The following is a 21191-nucleotide window of genomic DNA, read 5'->3' on the forward strand; positions in this document are numbered from 1 at the left end:
AGCTTTTTTCTTAAACTGAGATGAAATATGTCTTCCTGGGACTTCTACCCATTCTGACCCCCTAGAGGGACTGAAAAAATAGCCTACTGGGCCTCCCACACATGCAGATGGCGCAGACTGTATTTATAATCGTGCAGACAGAACTGTCCCTTTTCCTCACTAAAGGATTTCTGGGTGAACAACTGGCTCACAGTTTTGATTAATTAGGTTCTCCAAAACAATGTGCCACCTTTCTTTTCATGCAGACCTGGAAGGGACATCTGTTACTGTTACTAATGCGCCATTTTCCCCCATTACTGATTAGTAATACCTTATGTTTGCACCATACTTCACTCCTTTCCAAGCATCTCCACATAAATTATCGCATTCTAATGTCATAAGAAGGTTGCCGCACCTTCTTCCATCAGTATTATTTTAACAAAAATCTTCGTTATTTGCTTTATGATAGAGGGTAAAGCATATGCCTGAGAGAACTCTAGGTTGCTAATAGGCCAAAGACTAGGAGACAACAAAGGTCTAGCATATTTTAGGAGAATACAGAAGAAAAAAGTAATTAAAAGAAGAAACTCTGGGAGCCAATGCTGTGGCGTAGTGGATAAGCTGCCGCCTGCAGTGCCAGCATCCTATATGGGCGCCGGTTCCAGTCCCAGATGCTCCACTTCCGATCCAGCTCCCTGTGAGGGCCTGGGAAAGCTGTAGAAAATGGCCCAAGTTCTTGGGCCCCTGCACCCATGTGGGAAATCCTGAAGAAGCTCCTGGGCATTGTGACTATCTGGGACTGAACCAGCAGATGAAAGATCTCTGTCTCTCTCTCGCTCTCTCTCTGCCTTTCAAATAAATATTAAAAAAAAAAAAAAAAAAACCCTCTGAATGTTTATTCTGGTTACGGGCAAAAAATTGATACTTACTTTAACTATGGACCACAAATATTCCTGTCTTATCACATCATTTGTATAATCACAATTATTCACATGACAAACCCAGAGCTATGTGCCTAGCAATGGGACCCAGGGAGAAGAGAATAGAAATGGAATTAAATGAGGTATGATTTTAACTCTTGGTATCAAATGTAGAACAAGAATTGAAACAATTATAATTTTACCCCAGAGATGACTTAGTGGTCAGTGAAAGATGGAGAGGAAGTGACAGCAAAGAGGTGGGAAAGCAGACTGGGACCCACATTTCCAAGTACAGTTTTCGTTTTCCCCAAAGCTAAGTGCCGAGGGCAAGCTCTATGTTGGTGCTTTGTAGAATGTGAAGGACAGCACCTTGAGAGCCAGTGTTCTGAAAAAAGTCTGCTTCTATAGGCCTAAGCCGACGTCTTGCACCTATGATTAAAATGACAGCAGCCTTTTCCACCCATCAAGCCAAAGAAAGATGTGTTTGCAACTCCAGAAAGCACTATAAGAACTGAAGAATCCTCTCGGCCTGGGGAGATGTGATTCCAAATTGAAAAGGGCTCCTGGGGAGGAATTCTGTGAAGCATGCAATGTTTCACTGCACTGGACACAACGCTAATGCACCTGCAGAATTCTCTGCAGTGGATCAAATGACTCGGCTACTCTTGAGAGACCTCGCTGCATATTTGCTTGTATTGTCCCTAGCCCTCCAAAGTGCACAAGCACCCCTACAACAAGAATCTATAAGGATTAACAATTTAACCTGACGACACCTGGCTTTGATCCGAGGAAGGATATATGTAAATACCAAGTAATGGTAACAGTTCAGTGATTTCTCCAGAGAAACAGGAAAGTGTTAGGTTTCCCGTGGGAAAAACAAACTGAATTTTTTGAAACTGTACCTTAACACACAAGACAAGAGAACACTCAAGAAACCAATGGCAAACCAACCTTGTTGGCAGAGTACAGCAGCCATCCGCTGTGAGTCTGACTTGAGTTTCATAGCTATCCAGGGGGCACACGGCCTGCTGAACAGAGGGGCATTCCACAGTGCTGCAGTCCACGCTGAAAACTGAAAGAAGCAAACAGAGAGGCACCACTTACTATTAAATTTACTTGCAGTTTCAGTCTCTGCATGCAACACGGGCTCTTGACAAACTTCCAAAGTTTCCTGGCTTCTCACAAACCTACTCCGAGTGCTGGCAATGCTACATATGTCCCACATTTTCTGTGAAAAGGCATAGGTAGGGACAAGACATATAGGAGTTGAGATGAAGATACATATGGGGAGGCAGTGGTGGGGGAGAGTTAACCAAATGTTGGTTACTAGGACGGTGACAGTCAGCCAGAGGTATTTCCGATAGAACAGCTCAAGAGATAAACAAGGGACTGTTTTTGCTTAAAGCATTTATCTATTAAAGTTAACAAAAACAAAAAACCAAGAACAACTAACCATGGGGTTAGAAACTTGCAAAGAAGAAACCATGACATCCTAGACGTGTTCACAGACCACATTAGAAATGCTGCCACAAGAGCAAGGATGTTAGAAATAATATGAAGCAAGAAACAGCTGGGACACGACAACAAATCAAATGTTGGCAAAGAAGGTGAGTCAACAGTCAAAGATGACTTAGCACATGCTACAAAGTCAAGGGGATGGATGGCGGGGATTGGCAAGGAGAAAGATGGGGGCTGAGTGCTTCGTTATGAAACTGCGGGCACGGTGATGCAATATTTATCTAAAGTTAACTTTGTTTTATGTATGACGATTGTTTTTAAATGTAATACTTTAAAGTAATAGACCTACAAATGAGGGCTCTGGTATTCACTGGGGGAATGAAGCAAGTAGCCACAGTACCAAAAAAAATTTTTTTAGCCCCATCTCCCCCATGAAACGTATATTGAAGGAAAAAAAAATGAAGAAAGAGAAAAACACACACCCCTGAAGGTGCTCATGTACCAGTGGGTGATCCCTCTGAGTCTCTGACTAGAAAGATAGACGTTAGGCTGCAATTAGCCCCAGCTGGCAGACAGGCAACATACTGATGAGAATGCTCATCTGTGCATGAAAGGAGAAGCCAAGGGTAGTTGACGCGAGACTTGCTACCCTCTGGTGCAGAGGAGCTGGGCTGCTGAGACAGAGCTCGCGCGTACCTGGTTTGCACTCATAGAGGTCACAGCACTCTCCCGGCTTCCCTGAGGCTTTGGACACTAGTATGTTCAGGTATCTCGGCTGGCAGACTTTGCGCAGACAGCCCGCAGGATTGCACACGCAGCGGCTGGGCAAGGGACAGCACTCCCCGGGAGGAGCATAACCCTCGATCAGAATGGAATCTTCAGGACAACGTGGAGAGAACTGGACTTCGCAGCGGGCCTTGGAGCAATCTGGCTTCTCTTCTAAATGGGAGAGAAAGAATTTAGCTCATGCCCAGGGCAGTATGGGGCACTTTCGTCAGAGGCACAGACAGCCCTGATGATCTGCTTACTAACCAAGGAAGAAAGCACTGAAAGGAATCAGGTGAACAGCCTCAATCTTTGTTTAGCCAACCATGGAGGTCTTTCCCAAGATGTGCCCATTACAACAAAATATGAGCCCGGAGTTCTTTTCTTCTCTATCTTCCACTCACTTGTGTTGAACAATCAATGTCTAGCGCAATGACCAAAACGAAGAAAGCCAGAGAGAAGATGCATCCACAGTACCAAAGATTTGAAAACCGGACTCAGTGACTGACAAAAAGATCTTTGAATTCAAAAGGGCTCTAAGAGCTGTTCTTTGAAAACAATACATATTTAAACACCAAACCAGACTCACAAATAAATCCAGGCCACTTCAGGGACTGGAGAAAATGTGCATAGTAATCAGCATGGAAGAGCTCTCCTCCAAAGTCCAAGTTTCAGGGAGATGAACTCATTAAGATTATGTGAAGCTATGATGTGGCAGCTTCGCCAGATGGATAATGAGCCAAATTCCTATGTGGTTTCCCTAAACAACAGTTGGTGTATTCCTATGTCTAGCAGAAATCCTTCAAATGTACCACATTCCCCTTCCTCTAATGTTACCTGTTGACCTGAGTTTTAAAGATGGGAAAAATGAAATCAAGGTTGGCGTTACCCAAGCCTTAGCTTCTGGAGCCCCAGGATGTGGCTTGCTTCCTTGGTTTAAGCTTTTAAGAAACCTTCACCAAAATAGGGTCCTTGAAGAAAAGATAGAAATAAAGCAAAGGATATCATGGCTCTTGGGTGGTGGTGATAGTGTGGAGTTCAGAAAACACCTGGTGAAAGTGATGACATGCATAGTACTGGGGTACCTTTCCAAAATCCAAAGACGGGATCAGAGTTGGCTTAGACCCATGAGGCCACCTGGCGGAGGTGCCTCATTTTATAGACAAAGAACCTGAGGCTGAAGACTCAAGTGGCCTGCCTTATGACAGTTATGAAATTAAAGTAACAATGTGGGTCTCCTTGCTGCCAGTCCACTCACTCTTAACAGCACTAATGTGTGTCTCTCTCCAAAACCAAGGCTGTTTCTCCAGCTATTTTCTAACTTAATTGTTGTGCCTTTCATTCTACTGGTCATTTTCTCTGCCTAACTACTATACTCCTTTTTTTTTTTTTTTTTTTTTTTTGACAGGCAGAGTGGACAGTGAGAGAGAGAGACAGAGAGAGAAAGGTCTTCCTTTTGCCGTTGGTTCACCCTCCAATGGCCACCGCTGCAGCCGGCGCACCGCACTGATCCGATGGCAGGAGCCAGGATCCAGGTGCTTTTTCCTGGTCTCCCATGGGGTGCAGGGCCCAAGCACCTGGGCCATCCTCCACTGCACTCCCTGGCCATAGCAGAGAGCTGGCCTGGAAGAGGGGCAACCGGGACAGAATCCGGCGCCCCGACCGGGACTAGAACCCGGTGTGCCGGCGCCGCATGGTGGAGGATTAGCCTATTGAGCCACGGCGCCGGCCTATACTCCTTGTCTCGTTCAACATCATACAGGAGATCCTTCATACTCACAGTCTTAGTAAGTTCACTTGGAAGTATTTATTGAGCACTTGGGATATACATCAGTGAAAAGAACACACACAAGTCTCTGCCCTCATATGCTTACAAGGCAGTGGAGGGTGGCAAAATAAACAAGAAATAAATATTGTAAATAAGTTATGTAGTAGTAAAGAGTAAAACAAGAGAGTCAAATACAAGGGAACTGGAGTACCCAAAAGTCAGGCATGGGGAGGAGCAGTTAGCCTTTGGTCAGCATTAAGACTGAGAAGCTGATGTCTGAATACAAGAAGACACCCCTGCGGCTGCGGGAACACTGGCCCGTGGCTGGGCCTCCTCGAGCAGGAAGGAGATTGGCATGGCTGGGGCGCAGGTGAGTGACAGGAGACCAGAAGGGCTACAGGGGACCTGATCTGATAGGGCCCGTAGGCCACTTTGAAGACTGCAGCTTCCACTCAGATAAATCAGAGCTTTGATTGCGTAGGAGGATGCAGAGTAATTCAGAAGAATAAGTCCCCTCTGGGGACAGTAGGGTGTCGGGATCCTGGAGCGGCACAGAATATCTAGAGAGAGAGGAGCCATGGGAGAACACGGGAAAGGCATCTGGAGAGAAAGAAAAGGGAGGAAGACAGACACAAGCATTATTCTCCACAACTGCGGCGCGGGTGTGCTGACGGGATGAGAGGAGGTGGTTCAACTCTTAATATTCTGTGACCCTGCAATTGGCCTCTTGTGATCCTGCCACTTCTCTGCATCTGGGCCCTCATGGGGCTACACTCTGCTGCAGGCCTCTGGCCTCCCCCCTGGTAATTAACATGCTAATATGCAATCAGCAGCTAAAAGCAGAGTGGAAAGTAAAACGCCTCTGTCCTAAGCGCAGAGGTCGCTAACTCTACAAGGTGAGGTATTACCTGCTCCACTTTGCATGTGATGAAACTCAAGTTCAGATAAGTCAGGTTACTTGCCCAAGACCCCACAGCTAATAAATGGTGATGTAATGGTTTGAATCTTGGTCTATCTGGCTTTGACTACACCTCTCTGCAGCAACATGCCTTGTGTCTCAGGAATCACCAGTGTGCTTTGTATTCAACCTTGCTCTTGCCCCACTTTCATCATACTTTATTTCTTGGGGTTCAACTTCTTTCCTGATCAGAGCTGTAATTTCTGTGAATACTATCCAGTTTGGCTGGGTCCCTGTTTCTTCTAATCCAGCTCTACCTCACTGCAAGAGTACGTGAAGCTACACAGGTTATACTCTACATAGGCCTGTGCCAAAGAGTAGTTACCCCAGGGTGAGAGGAGCCAACTATCCCACCTTCATCTTTACAATCTCAAGGGAGAGAACCTGATCAGGCAGTAAGGAACTCTGGTCTCAGATCACCAGCAGCGCAGGGTGCACTAAACCAAAGAGCACGGAACAGAAGATGAATCTTAACTGAGTTGGATTTGTAAAGTACATTCTGCTGTTTATTGGCAAACACAAACATACTGTTTTATAGTGAAGAAAAACTCGGCAACTTTAATTGCCAATAGCACTCAAATCCAACTCTTGTTAATTTGCCATAATTAACTTACTCTGTTTCACCTTCTATCATATTCTACAAAATATTGGGCATGCATAATCAGACTTCTCAAACATATGCTTCAAATTAAACATGTTTCTATTAAAACTCAACGTATTAGCTCTTTGTAGATACTCAGCTCTTTTTGTTTTGTTTTTAAATTATTTGTGAGAGAATAAGACTGACAGAGAAAGCTCCCATCCACTGGTATAGAAGGTTGTAGTCCCCTGGTGAGGCTGAGCCAGGAGCCTAGAACTCAATCCAGGTATCTCACACGAGGGGGTTAAAGACCAGAAGATTTAAGCTGCCTCTCTGCAGCAAGTAATGTGCATCAGTAGGATGCTGGAATTGGGGGCTGAGATAGAACTCGAAACCAGGTACTCTTGATATGGGATACGAGTGTCACAACGCGTGGCTTAACCGTGGTGCCAAACACCTGCTCCCTGTGTTCTAACATTCCAAACCTTGTCACCATGTGCTGTGTGTTTGGTGGTTCAAGCCTCAAGAGATTTATTTACTTACTAAGAAAGACCCTGGCAATACAGATAAGACAGGAAGGTTAACACAAAACCGCCTGATCCCAAAATGAATTAGAGATGAAGGGATCTAACAATGTTAAAAATAAAGCTTTAGTCTTATTAAATGCTTTTTCAGCTTTTCCCAAGAGATCATATTGGCTTTCTCTTTAATTTACTAATATGATTAATTAGATTTTAAACTATCATAGTGTTTGAAAAAATAAACTGTTTTTAAAGATCCTGCTGAACTACGAACTTGAGTAATATTAGTGTTTCTCTCTCTCTCTCGGTACTGATCTTATCCAATGCTGGTTTCAGAGTTACATGAACTCCTTCAATGAACTGTTTAACATTCTACTACTTCCTTTGTTGTAAAATAGTTTAAATGACACGAATTAAGTATTCTTTGATATTTTCAGGCAATCCACCTGTGTGTGAAACTATCTGAACCAGGTGTACTTCTTAAAGGGGAGAAGAGTTGACTTCTTTTGGTTGTTACTACTACTTAGAATTATCTTTACTAAAATTTTAGTAAAAAGTATAAACCCATCTACATTTTTAAAAAAGATTTATTTGAAAGGCAGAGTTAAAGAGAGGCAGAGGCAGAGAGAGAGACAGAGAGAGAGAGGTCTTCCATCTGCTGGTTCACTCCCCAGTTGGCCACAATGGCTGTAGCTGAGCTGATCCAAAGCCAGGTGCCTAGAGCTTCCTCCAGGTCTCCCAAGCCAGTGCAGTGGCCCAAGGACTTGAGCCATCTCTACTGCTTTCCCAGGCCATAGCAGAGAGCTGGATTGAAGTGGAGCAGTCTGGACTTGAACTGGCCCCCACAGGGGATGCTGGCACAGCAGGCTGGGGGTTTAATCTGCTGCACCACAGCGCTGGCCCCAATCCACCTACATCTTCAAACCCACTTCAGGGATCACTCACTAAGCTTTCCTTTCCACAGTTTGTGCATTTATCTGTTCTCAGTTTTAAAAACTCTTCTTGGTCTTTCAAATTATTTTGTTAGCAGTGCTCTACTGCATTGACATTAATGCCAGTTCACTTCTATTTCTCTTTGGCTTTATTGAAAATATAATTTTAAAAAATTGAGGAAAGGAAGTAGGGAAGAGGAGAGGAAGGGGCAAGGGGGCAAGAGTTCCGATCTGCTGGTTCACTCCCCAAATGCCCATAACAGCAGGGACTATGTTGGGCCAAAATCAGGACTTAGGAAGTCAACCCAGGTCTCCCACCTAGTTGGCAGGAACCAACTACTCGAACCATCACAGCTGCCTCCCAGGATTAACACTAGCAGAAGTTGAAATCAAGAGCTGGAGACAGGGGGCTGCTCTGTGGCGTAGTGGGTAAAGTCACCGCCTGCAGTGCCAGCATCCCATATGGGCGCCAGTTCAAGTCCTGGCTGCTCCACTTCCAATCCAGCTCTTCCGCTATGGCCTGGGAAAGCAGAAGAAGATGGCCCAGGTTCTTGGGTCACTGCACTGGCTTGGGAGACCTGGAAGAGGCTCCTGTCTCTGTATCGGTGCAGCTCCAGCCATTGCAGCCAATTGAGGAGTGAACCAGCAGATGGAAGACCTCGGTCTCTCTGCCTCTGCTCTCCTGTGCAACTCTGCCTTTCAAATAAATAAATCTTTTTAAAAAAAAAAAAGAGAGCTGGAAACTGTTACTGAACCTAGATACTCTCTCGTGGAATGCTGGGGTGACCTAACTGGCATCTTAACTGCTAGGCCAAACCCCTGCCTTCAAATACTCTTACTTATGGTGCCAATGCTTTAGTCAAATACTGCTTTGGTTAGATTCCATTTCTTGATATGTATTTTTCTTCATGTGACATATTTCTAAATAATATACAACTCTGCTGGCACCGCGGCTCACTAGGCTAATCCTCCGCCTGCGGTGCCGGCACACTGGGTTCTAGTACCGGTCGGGGCTCCAGATTCTGTCCTGGTTGCTCCTCTTCCAGTCCAGCTCTCTGCTGTGGCCCGGGAGTGCAGTGGAGGATGGCCCAAGTCCTTGGGCGCCTGCACCCGCATGGGAGACCAGGGGAAGCACTTGGCTCCTGGCTTCGGATCAGCGCAGTGTGCCGGCCGCAGCGCGCCAGCTGCAGCAGCCATTGGGGGGGTGAACCAACGGAAAAGGAAGACCTTTCTCTCTCTCTCTCTCTCTCACTGTCCACTCTTCCTGTCCAAAAATAATAATAATAATATACAACTGAACTTTAGTTTCCTCCTTAAAGTCTTTTACTGCCATTAAATTTCTGAATAGGTAGATTTTGGGGAACTCTGTTTTTGATTTTAATTTATAGCTTTACTGCCTCATTGCCAGATAATGTATTCTGTACAGTTGTCTACTCCTGTTAATTTATTTTAAAAATTTTCATTTATTTGACAAAAACAATGAGAGTAAGTGAGCATGCAAGCACAAGTGCCTGATTTTCCATTTGCTTATTCACTCCCCAAATACCTGCAACAGCCATGGGTGGGCTGGATAGAAACCAGGAGCCTAGAACTTCGTGGTGAGTCCTACCATGTGGGTACCAAGGACCCAAGTACTTCAAACATTACCTGCTGTATCTCGGAATGTGCATTAGCAAAAAGCTGGATCAGAAATGGAGAAACAGGGACTAGAATTAGACACTGTGATACAAAATGTGGATGTTCGAAGTGGTGACTTAACCACTGCTCCAAACACCTGCCCCTTGAATCCTTTTGTTTTCTTCTGTTTGCGTTTCGGTTTTGGCACATGTGTGTGTATGTGTGGCCTAATGGCACATTTAAAAATACACAAGTATTTGAAAAGACTTGCATCCTTCATTTACTGAATACAAACTTGGTCTATTAAATCCAGCTTGTTAATTTCTGACAATCAGAAAACCTACCCCTTACATTTTTATCTGATGTGCAAGAGGGATTTATAGAAATTTCCAACTATAAGCCAGGCAACACTCCTGGTATTTCTAACAGTTTATTTTTCAAAGCTGTGTTGTTAACTTCATCAACAGCAGGCTTATGATTTCAAACCTGTTATGCTGACGTGGCAAACTGTAAAATCACTCTATCAAAGATCTTAGTGTCCTAACATCTACATGTTTCTTCTTATTTTGTAACTGCTGACTTCCTTGACTTTTGTCTTCTTTCAACCTAATATTCAACTTTCAATAGATTACTTAGGACCCTTCTGGATCAATATCCTCTGCTCTGCCAACCAGTCACCAGCCTGTCACTCACATCCAATATAGTTGCCATGGCATCAGGAGCTGTTTTTCTGATACCTTCTTCCTCAGCTTGCTTCTAAATAAATGCTTCTTGCTTCTAAATAAATTTATTCTTCTATGTCTCTATTCCATCTTTCTTTCATAAAGAAATAAGGAGACAATTATAGTCACACCATGAATATACCATCAATTAAAATGCTTCTCTGACATTACTTTTGAATATTAAAATTTGAGTCCTCTCTAGATTCTTTTCCCATGGTATCTAACAACTCTATATTTGAAATTTAAGTTAAGTAACACAAGCTTTTAAGTCTGCTTGCTCAGGCAACACAGCAAGTGGCATTCAAAAAATAAGAAAGAAACATGTCCCAGTTTAGAAAGACCAAGTGACAATATCACTTATAGTAGAAGCAATTAAGAGAAAATAAACTGGTTTCATCATTAATAATCTCCCCTTAAGAGGTTAGCCCTCAGGGGCTGGCACTGTGGCATAATGGGTTAAGCCACTGCCTGCAATGCCAGCATCCCATATGGGTGCTGATTCAAGCCCCAGCTGCTTCACTTCCAATCCAGTTCCCTGCTAATGCACCTGGGAAAGCAGAGGAAGACAGCCCAGGTGTTTGGGCCCCAGCACCCATGTGGGAGACCCACATGAAACACGTGGCTTAGGCCAGGCCCAGCCCCAGTGGTTGCTGCCATTTAAGGAGTGAACCAGTGGATGGAAGATCTGTGTCTTTCTCTCTAACTCTGCCATTCAAAGAAATAAAATAACTTTTAAAAAACAGGTTAGCTATTAAAAATTGATGGGGCACCCTGTAATAAGTAATTCTACAATAACAATGAAAAGTTTCTAACAATCCTTTTACTTTACCCTGTATGAAGCAATCATGCTGATTTCTAAACTTCCTCCAGACTCATATTATCAACAGAGAAAGTGCAATCATGATCTAAAAGGAGAAAATGCATTCAAGAGTTTTGTGGTTAAACACAAATTAAAGAAAACAAAAATGCAAATGAAAAACAACTAGATGGGAAGAGAAAAAAAAAATCACATTGCCAGGGCTGGTGCTGTGGCATAGCAGGCAATGCCCTTCAGTGTTGGCATCCCATATGGGCACCGAATCGAGTCCTGGCTGTTTCACTTCTGATCCAGCTCTGTGTTATTGCCAGGGGAAGTAGCAGCAGAAGGCCCAAGTGCTTGGGCTCCTGCACGCACATGGGAGACCCAGAAGAAGGTCTTGGCTCCTGGCTTCGGATTAGTGCAGCTCCAGCTATTGCAGCCTTCTGGGGAGTAGATGGAAGATATCTATCTATCTATCTATCTATCTCTCTCTCTCTCTCTCTCTCTCTCTCTCTCTGCCTCTCTGTAACTCTGCCTTTCAAGAAAATAAATACATCTTTAAAAATTATATTGCCAGATTATTGTTATTTCTACTTAAATTTTGTAAAGTCCCAAATATGTAAAACCAAAGTTTTCTTCCATTTCAAAAATCTCCTGAAACAGGTCACTTAAAGTAACAACAGAGATGCTATACACTTACAAATGAAAGGCAGGACAAAATGCACAAGTAAAATTTAGAAAGTAAACTACAAAGTCTAGGTTGCTGAATATTCCATCTGTTCCCAAAGTCTAAGCTAACTCTCTCTCATGTACACACACACGCATATGTACACACAGCAGTTACATATTCACTCAGATAATTCCTGGAGTCCCAACTACTTCACTGATTATTTAAGGGATCTTAAATTTGGACCAGATTTGAGATCACAGAATTTCGTAGGTCCAGCAAAGTCATTGTAGAGGAGCTCTGGCATCAGCCTATGGTGTCACAGGGCCTCCCAGCCCTTTGGCAAGGTAGGGAGGTGAATGTCCTCATGTGGCTAGCTGGAGCACAATCTAGGAAGTTCTCTGCCAACTCTTTAACTCATTCATTCAACAAATACCAACTGAATGACTTCCATATACCAGTGGTTCTAAGTACAGGGCTCAGAGCAGGCAATGAATGAAACAAAGTCCTGGTCTTCCTGGATTTGTAAATTCTGAGGGAGACAGACAATAAACAAAGAGCTGCACAGCAGAGTGTCAAGTCCTGACAAAGGCTGTGAAACATCATCAACAATGCAGGAGCACTACATTAGCCAGGGGAGTCAGGAGGGTCTCTCTGAGGACACTGCATTTGCACAGGGACCTGCATGAAAGAAAGGAGAAAGCATGCATGCGACAGGGCAAGAGTGTTTCAGCCACAGGGAACTGCAAGAATAAAGACATGGAGGCAAGAGGAGCCTACTCTTCAGGAAGAAAAACACACTGCTTGATTATTAAGAAATCTAACATGGTGTAATGACAGGTAGAAGATTTGATGGCTAAGGTTTCTTACTAAGGATTCAGTTCTCACACTAGAACAATGAAAGAAATTTCCACTAATTGAGCACCTTTTCTGTCGAGACACGTCTCTACTCATTCTCAAGCACTTTAAGCAATCCTGTGTGAAGAGATTACATCTTCATCTCTACTTGACAGATGGGGAGACAGACCCAGCGGAGCCATGAGGCTTGACCAAGGTCACAAAGCTGTGGCGGAGCTGCCCAGACCCCAAGTTTTCCTGTTGGTCTCCAATGCCAAAAGCAAAACAGCTTCAACCTCTCTGGGTCAGCTTTTCCTGTATCTGGATGTTTAGTCAATGGCTACATTTTTACTGAAACAGAGTATCAAACTAATTTAGCAGGATCCAGAGGGTCAGGGGCTCAGTTAGTCCTCGTTACTTTCTTGCTGGCTGTTCTATTTTATTTGCTCCTTGGCCTCTGAGCTATCATGAGATAAAAGGAGGAGCTTTCTTGTATTTGGCATTATTTTCTCCTGAAAACTTGTATTACAAATGCAGTACGTATGTCATCCCAACACTTTTAAATCTGGAGACTGACTCCCTTTAAAGTTACACTGTGAATTCTTTTCATTCACATTCCATGATTTTATCATAACCTTTTTTGGCAAGCTTCGCTGTGAAGACTTGTTCCGCACAATCATAACCCCAAGGGGAAAAAATTAGGCTTGTTGACACAGTCCCAAAAATATTTTATATTTCAGCTCGTTCCGAAACACCCACTGTACTTTCCCAGAACTTTTATTCTGAATTCAGTATTTAACAGCAATGGAATCTACATGGGGCCTTTTCATGCTGGTTTGCTAAAGAGGACATATTAAATTGTTTTCAATTACCTAATAAAGTTAGCTTGCATCACAGTGGAATGTAAGTTAGCCAAATACAAAGAAAAAAAATGATCTGTAAAACTGCAACATGTAAAACTTTAATCATTCATTCTCAACCTTGGCTGTGCATTAGAGTCAATTACAAAGCTTTTGAAAAAAAAAAATCACTGTAGGATTCTCACCTCAAACCAATTATATCAGAAGAGGCCTGGTTATGAATATTTGTCTCAGTAGCTCCTCTGGCGATTCTGCCGTGATTAGGGCTGAGAACCCTATCTTACTCCTTCAAGCAAACTGAGAATCTTTACAATGCAGCTAGGATGGCAGAGCTTTGCAAGAACATGTTCAAACACCCTGGCGAATCCTGCTGGCCAAGCGCCGAAGAATACACTGACCCCTCCAGATATCTACCTGCCACCAAGTGCTTGAGCTGTTTGTTGAGCATTACGGCACCATAGGAACCTCCTGGACTCCACACCTCTTCTACACACAGTATCAGAAGTGGCTGACAATGATGCTTTGTATTACAGCTACTGCTGTTGCACGTATAGCCACTGAACTGGCAGCCTCACGTCAAAGGTAACCAGAAACTTAGACTGCATGCTAGATGCACATAAAGTGTGAGACAAACTGTCCTAGAGTGATGGTCCTCAAACCCTGATCCTGGACCAGCAACATCAGCATCTCCCAGGAACCTGACAAATCCAAATTCTTTTTTTTTTTTTTTTTTTTTTTTGGACAGGCAGAGTTAGAGACAGAGAGAGGAAGGTTGGTTCACCCCCAAAATGGCCACTATGGCCAGCGCACTGTGCCGATCTGAAGCCAAGAGCCAGGTGCTTCCTCCTGGTCTCCCATGGGGTGCAGGGCCCAAGCACTTGGGCCGTCCTCCACTGCACTCCCTGGCCACAGCAGAGAGCTGGCCTGGAAGAGGGGCAACCGGGACAGAATCCGGTGCCCCGACCGGGACTAGAACCCGGTGTGCTGGCACTGCAGGCGGAGGATTAGCCTAGTGAGCTGTGACGCCGGCCAAATACAAATTCTAAGGCCCTACCTCAGACCTAATCTCTAGGGGCAAGGTCCCCGCAATTGATGTGATTTTCATGCGTACTACGCTGCCACCCGTTGCACATCAGCATGCCCTGGGAAACTCAGAGCCCACTCCAGCCTCAGTCAGTCCAAACTACTGGAAGCAGGACTCCTGGAACAGTGATTTTATTAAAAGTTTCCCAGGTGATCCCAACGCACAACAAGGTTGATCCACTGAATACCCCACCTTCACCCAGCCAGCCTCCACTCTCTCAGGGGATTTACAACTGCTGTAATTCTTAATCTTTCTGCAAGAAATCAGAGCTTCAAGGGAAGAGGAGAAAAAAAGCTCAGCAAGGCTTCCAGTGTTTTCCTCTGATGGCAGGTGGTGGGGTGGTAGCAACAGGGAGTAGTGGAACCAGAGCCCAAATGTGGCCACAGGCATCCTACTACATTTTAAATCATTGTTAGCAATTTTTTTTTTAGAGTTTTGAATCCAGAGACATTTTATTTGATCATCTGTTAACTCATGCCAGGAAAACATATTCAATTGACTTCTACAGAACTTGACATTAAAATCAGACTTATATATTCATATACCACAACTAAATTCAAAAATTTCTCAATGATGTATTTTTAAAAATCAGGCAATAAAATTAGACCTAAGACTGGTTTAGATAAATGTACAAAGAACTGAAGATTGGCTTCAGAAAGATTAATTTTACTTAATAAACACAGTTCTTCCTGAATACCACATCCCCTTCTACCATAACCACGAGCCCACAGAAAAGGAATCCAAATGATTAGAGAATGGGACAAATGACTAATGAGGGAAACTAAATGAATTAAATGTGTATAGGCAGCTCAGCAAAGTCTTAAAAACACTCTTCATAACAGCTTGAAAATGTCACAGAGGCATAAACATTAGAAATGGAGAACTCCCCAGGGTGGTGTTGAACCGAAGGCAACATCCATTACAGAGCACAAACAAAGCCTCCTGGGGGCCTAGGGACTCCACAGCCCTGGACAGGTGCTTTCCACACTCAGCTGTTTCCTCCTCTGATGAAGGGATGTTGCAACTTGGTTCTTCCTTTGTATACTCATGACATTGATTTGCAAAACTACACTAGAATTTCAGGTCTTAGACAGGCGAGAAGGAAGGGTCTGATGCTCCTCATCTGAAATGACGGGCAGCCTCCCATGGATGTCTTCAATGAACAACCCCTGCCAGAAGTCCTGGGAGCTCTTCCTATGCAATCAGGTTTCAGGGACACTGAAGACCAAGGAACACTTGCTGAATTAAAGCAGCAGCCAGCCATGGTCATGAAAACGCCAGGATTTGTCAACACTCTAGGGTTTTCATAGTATAGCAGAAAATGTCATTAAAAAAAAAAAAAGAAACAGTACATCAAGGGTATGATCAGTAGTACTGTCAAATTCCCCAGTCCCAAAGACGGCCTATACATTTCAAAACTCTTTAGAGGGACTCCAAAGAATATTATGGGCTCATCTGAGGTCTTTAGAGGTTCCTGAGAGTGACTCTATTTGTGCTATTAAAATGATATATCAGAAGAAAGACAGGGCACTGAACAGCATGAATAAAGGACAGGAGACAGTGCAGCAGAACACGCTGTTGCTATTCTGTCCTTGCTGACGACAGCAACCGCAAATAAAGAACAGCAGCTCTTTCACTGTAGAACCAGTAGCTCTCACCAGGGTTTGTACATTCTGAAAAAAAAAACCATGTAGCTAACGTTACAAAGAGATTTTTGGAAAAATATTTTGGCCACTGATTTTTTTTTTCTGCTTCTCCCTCCTATGGGGAAAAAAAGAAATATATTAATTCAATTGACAGGCAGAGAGAGAGGAAGAGAGGGAGAAAGAAGAGCTATCTTTTTTTTTTTGACAGGCAGAGTGGATAGTGAGAGAGAAAGAGAAAGGTCTTCCTTTTGCCGTTGGTTCACCCTCCAATGGCCACCACGGCTGGCACATCGCGCTGATCTGAAGGCAGGAGCCAGGTACTTCTCCTGGTCTCCTATGGGGTGCAGGGCCCAAGCACTTGGGCCATCCTCCACTGCACTCCCTGGCCACAGCAGAGAGCTGGCCTGGAAGAGGGGCAACCGGTGAGCTATCATCTTTATCTGCTGGTTCACTTTCCAAATGTCTGCAATGGCCAGAGGTAGGCCCAGACTGAAGCCAGAACTGGGAACTCAATCCAGGTCTCCCATGTGGGTGGCAGGAACCCCAATACTTGAGCCATCACCTGCTGCCTCCCAGCATTAAGGAAGCTGAAATCAGGAGCTGGTACCAAGGATTGAACACAGGCAATCAGGTGTGTGATGTGAGACTCTGTCTTTTGAACGGTTATGTCACTGAAGGTAACTTACTTGTTTTGAACAGGTTTCTTGTCATTTAACAAAGGTCACTTACAAGGTACTTCTTTTCTATATGGGAATCAAGATAGCCAGTGGTTTATCACACAGGTTTAAGAGTCAGGAAAACTATGTCCAATCTTAGCTCTTTTACAACTGACTGTGTGATCTTAGGTAAAGTTCTTGACCCCTCTGGATCAAAGTTTCCTCTGGGTTGTTATAGTAGTTAAGCAAGGTGTTACGCCTTGCAAGCAGCCCTATGCCTGGCACATCTGAATGCTCAGCATTATCATCATCATTAATTACTAGGAAGAGTCTAAGCTTTGAGTCAGACAAATCTCATGTGTGCACATGTACCTGTGTGCAAGCATCACTTGCAAACACTGTAATCTTCAGCAGGCCACCTAAATTCATGAAACGTCAGTATACTCATGTGTTAAATGGAGCAGGTAATACTTATCTGCGAGACTGCTTCAGAGTAAACAATGCATACATTCAGATAAATGTTTAATACTGATATAAAACAGAATATATAGATATAAGTAAAAAAGCAGTTGATGTTTATATAAACATGTGTGTATACATGTATGCGCATGCATACATAAGTGCTTTTGTTTAAGATTTATTTGAAAGTCAGAGTTACACAGAGAAAGAAGGAGAGGCAGAGAGAGAGAGAGAGAGAGAGAGAGAGAGAGATATCTTCCATCCGCTGGTTCACTCCCCATTTGGCTATCAATGGTCGGAGCTGAGCCAATCGAAAGCCAGGAGCCTCCTCCAAGTCTCCAGTGCAGGTGCAGGGGACCAAGGACGTAGGCCATCCTCCATTGCTTTCCCAGGCCATAGCAGAGAGCTGGATTGGAAGTGGGGCAGCTGGGACTAGCACTGGCACCCATATGGGATGCTGGCACTGCAGGCTGTGGCTTTAACAGTTATGCCACAAGTCCAGCTCCACCTAAGTACTCTTAAGCCCTTGTGTTTGCTCTCTAGTCTGTCTTAAATCCAGTGCCTGAGGACCAGTGTTGTGTAGCCGGTAAAGCTGCCACCTGTGACAACAGTATTCCATATGAGTGCCAGTAAGTGACTCGGCTGCTCCATTTCCAATCCAACTCCCTGCTAATGCGCCTGGGAAAGCAGCAGCAGATGGCCCAAGTACTTGGGCTCCTGCACCCATGTGGGAGACCTAGATGAAGCTCCTGGCTCCTGACTTCAGCCTGGCCCAGCTCTGGCCATTGAGGTCATTTGGGAATTTAATCAGGGGATGGAAGCGCGCTCTAACTCTGCCATTCAAATAAATAAATCTTTAAAAAAATTCAGTGCTTAACATGAAATCCCAGAACACAGATGTGATTATTAAATGTTTGCTATCCCTGATAAAGGTCAAACTGAGAATGAAACACACAGATTTATACACAAGTATTGATTCCCCCTATACACATAGCTTAACATGCCCCCTATGCATTGTCATCAGAGCATGACAAGAGTTTTACTCTGCCCTCCTTACTTTCTCAATTAATTCCAAAAAAAAAAAAAAAAAAAAAAAAAAAAAATCTGAGAACAGCCTCCGTTCTGTCTGCAGACAAGGCAGGAGGAAGCTGCTTCATGCAGGTAGTTCCCTGGGATTAGTCCCCAGCTCCTGCAACCCTGGCGTAAGGGTTGTCCAGTCGACAAGATGGCACCTCATGGTAATGAGTGCTTGAAAAGCAAACAAAGGCCTAGAAACGGTGAAACAAAGGTGCCTCTGGGAAAAGCCTCATTCCCTTCCCATGACTTCGAAGGCCTCTCCACCCTTCTGGACCGTTCCTTCGGCTCCAGCACAAACTTCCTAATCAGACTTGCGCAGGGGCAAGCCCCTGAAAGGGCCCCGCGTTTCTATGCCGTCTTTGTGTCCTTTGTGTACCCACTGCGTAAACCCTGGTCCACCGCGACCGCCAAGAGGGCACCCGGAGACTACAAATATGTGAGCCGCAGCTGAGCAAAAGGGACGTGTTTACTTTCCATTCTGAACTACAACTTGACCTGTAGCAAAAACAAAAATACTGCAATGTGTATTTTTTCCCAGAAATGATAATTATAGTACTCCAAACATTTTTCAAACTTCAACTACCAAAATGGAAAAGGCATCTCAAAAAATAATTTATTAAATAGGCACTTAAATTCTTGGGTAGCCCTTACAAGGAAATTCTACTTTTTTTCTTCATAGCCATTGAAGGGCTTGGCTCCTGGCTCAGAGCTATATTCTCGGGCGGGGGTGGGGTGGGGGGGTGGGAGGGTCTGCCTCCAGATGGAGGTGGGAGGAAGGAGTCCCCCTGGCCGCTGCAGCCACTGTGGATTGGAAGTGGGGCAGCTGGGACTAGCACTGGCACCCATATGGGCACTGTGGGTTTTGAGCGCCTTTCCCCACTTCAGAAGTACCAGTGATTCAAGAATAACAGTTTGTACATGGGGTTCTACAAAGAAACCTTTGCGCATCTGGCTGATGTATTTGAGCCAGATGCCTAAGGCCAGATACAGTCCTGGCACCAAACACAGGAGGTGCCCTAGTTAGATCTCTCAGGAGCATCATGAGAATCCCAGGTTGTTTTAACTCCTCACCTCATTCCTTGCCTGGGCGTTAACTCTAGCCAACGTTTTTCTGGGCCTGGGCAGCCTGTCAGGATACACCTGCTGCCATTTCCACCGGCAGGCTTTCCAACAGTCTTCAGACTGCTGGGTCTCAAACCCAAGCAGGCTGCAGCGCTTTCTGAAGCACGAACTGCCGAATCTCGTCTCTATGGCTTGACTTTGTTGATCTGGGGTGACAGCTCAGACTGCAAGTTCTCATGGTTCCCTGATGGGGCTGCCCAAGTGCCATAACTTGAGAACCACTACTTCAGACTACATCTGCCCGAAAACTTCAGTCTCTTGTAAGCTCAAGCACTCGCTCCGTTTTGCCTAGGAGTATGTGCTTCTCTCTTCCATATAGATGTGAAATAGTCATATAATAATCAAATATAAAGTACAGCTGATTCTAGGTGCTTGATGGAGCTGGACATCAAAGTCCCACACAATCTCATCTTCTGTATAAAACAGCAACCCACGAAGCCCACTGTCTCAGGTCTGAAACAGAATCCAGAGAGCACATGGAGAGAGCAGATAAACTGCTGGAGGCTTCGACAGCAAGGTAAAAACTATGCTCAGCATCAGGGCTGCTCTCCCATCCCATGATTCTCGCCCAGTTTCAAATATGTCATAGGATCTAATGATTCCACAAATAAGTGTAGTAATAATGAGTGTAAGAGGACACAATGATTTATGATGAACCAGCTCTCAAAATTCACAATCTAAGAGTTGGGGCTGAGTGTCATGAAATTTAGCTTCATATGTTATAAAGACTGGGCTCCACAAAACTGCCTTGGACCTGAGTTCTTTTGATGCTTTCACCCCTCAATCCCTATGATGCAGCCCTTGTCCATTCAGTATTTCCAACTGGTAGTAAGGGGAAAAATAGAAGGGAGGTCACAACTCTAAATGGCAATAATGTGAAATCCTTCCCAATTACTTCTGACCAATGCACAGACCAGGATTTAATTACTTGGCTGCATCTAGCTACAGGAGTCTGGGAGAGGTACTCTTTATTCTGGGTAGCTGTACCTCTAGCTAAAATTTTCTGTCTGCAAGAAGAGGAGAAAGGACACATAAACTGGGGAACAATCAGAAACCTTTGCATCCAATTTCCTAAGAAAATCAACTATATAAACAATGGTAGTATATTCCTTTTAAAAAATTATTTTGGGGGACAAGCATTGTGGTGTAGCATGTTAAGCGGCCACCTGTAACACTGGCATCCCACATGGGTACTGTTTTAAGTCCTGATTGTTCCAAGTCTGATCCAGCTCTCTCACAAAGCACCTGGGAAAGTGGTGAAGATGGCCCAAGTACTCGTGCCCCTGCATCCACGTGGGAGTCCCAGGTGGAGATGCAGGCACCATGCTTTGGCCTGGCCCAGCCGTGGCTATTAAGGCTATTTGGGGAGTGAGTCAGTGGATGGATGGTTGGTCTCTCTCCCTCTCTGTAACTCTGCCTCTCAAATAAATAAGCCTTTAAAAACAATTATTTTGTTTGAAAGATAGAGAGACAGAGATAAACAGAGTACTCAGATCTTCTGATTCACTGCCCAAATGCCTTCAACAGCTGCAGCTGGGCCTGGTCAAAGATGGGAGCAGGGAACTCAACCAGGTCTCCTACATGGGTGGCAAGAACCTAATTGCTTAAGCCATCACCATTGCCCTCCCAGGGTGCAAATTAACAGGAAGCTGGAATCAGGAGCAGAGCTGGGACTTGAATCTAGGTACTCTGACATGGGCTACTGGCATGACAAGTAGCATCTTAACCAGTAGGCCAAATTCCTGCCCCAGTATTGTGCCCTTT

The 21191-nt window shown here is 44.4% G+C and overlaps 1 protein-coding gene across 7 annotated transcripts in view; it reads right to left on the bottom strand.

The window, feature by feature from the left end:
• Positions 1 to 21191, bottom strand: part of CRIM1 (cysteine rich transmembrane BMP regulator 1) — a 208645-nt gene that overhangs the window by 113539 nt on the left and 73915 nt on the right. For 5 of the 7 annotated variants that reach the window (XM_070069255.2, XM_051842988.3, XM_051842987.3 and 2 more), the window contains exons 3-4: positions 3054 to 3296; positions 1851 to 1971 (exon numbers count right to left, since the gene is read on the bottom strand). In XM_070069255.2, the coding sequence (XP_069925356.2) occupies positions 1851 to 1971; positions 3054 to 3296 (364 nt within the window). The remainder of the gene's footprint in view (positions 1 to 1850; positions 1972 to 3053; positions 3297 to 21191) is intronic. The other 2 variants (XM_051842989.3, XM_089327759.1) reach the window with 1 other exon arrangement.

Source organism: Oryctolagus cuniculus, chromosome 2 (assembly GCF_051225735.1).
Source record: "Oryctolagus cuniculus isolate XC-2025 breed Fujian yellow rabbit chromosome 2, ASM5122573v1, whole genome shotgun sequence".
Lineage (NCBI taxonomy): Eukaryota > Metazoa > Chordata > Mammalia > Lagomorpha > Leporidae > Oryctolagus > Oryctolagus cuniculus.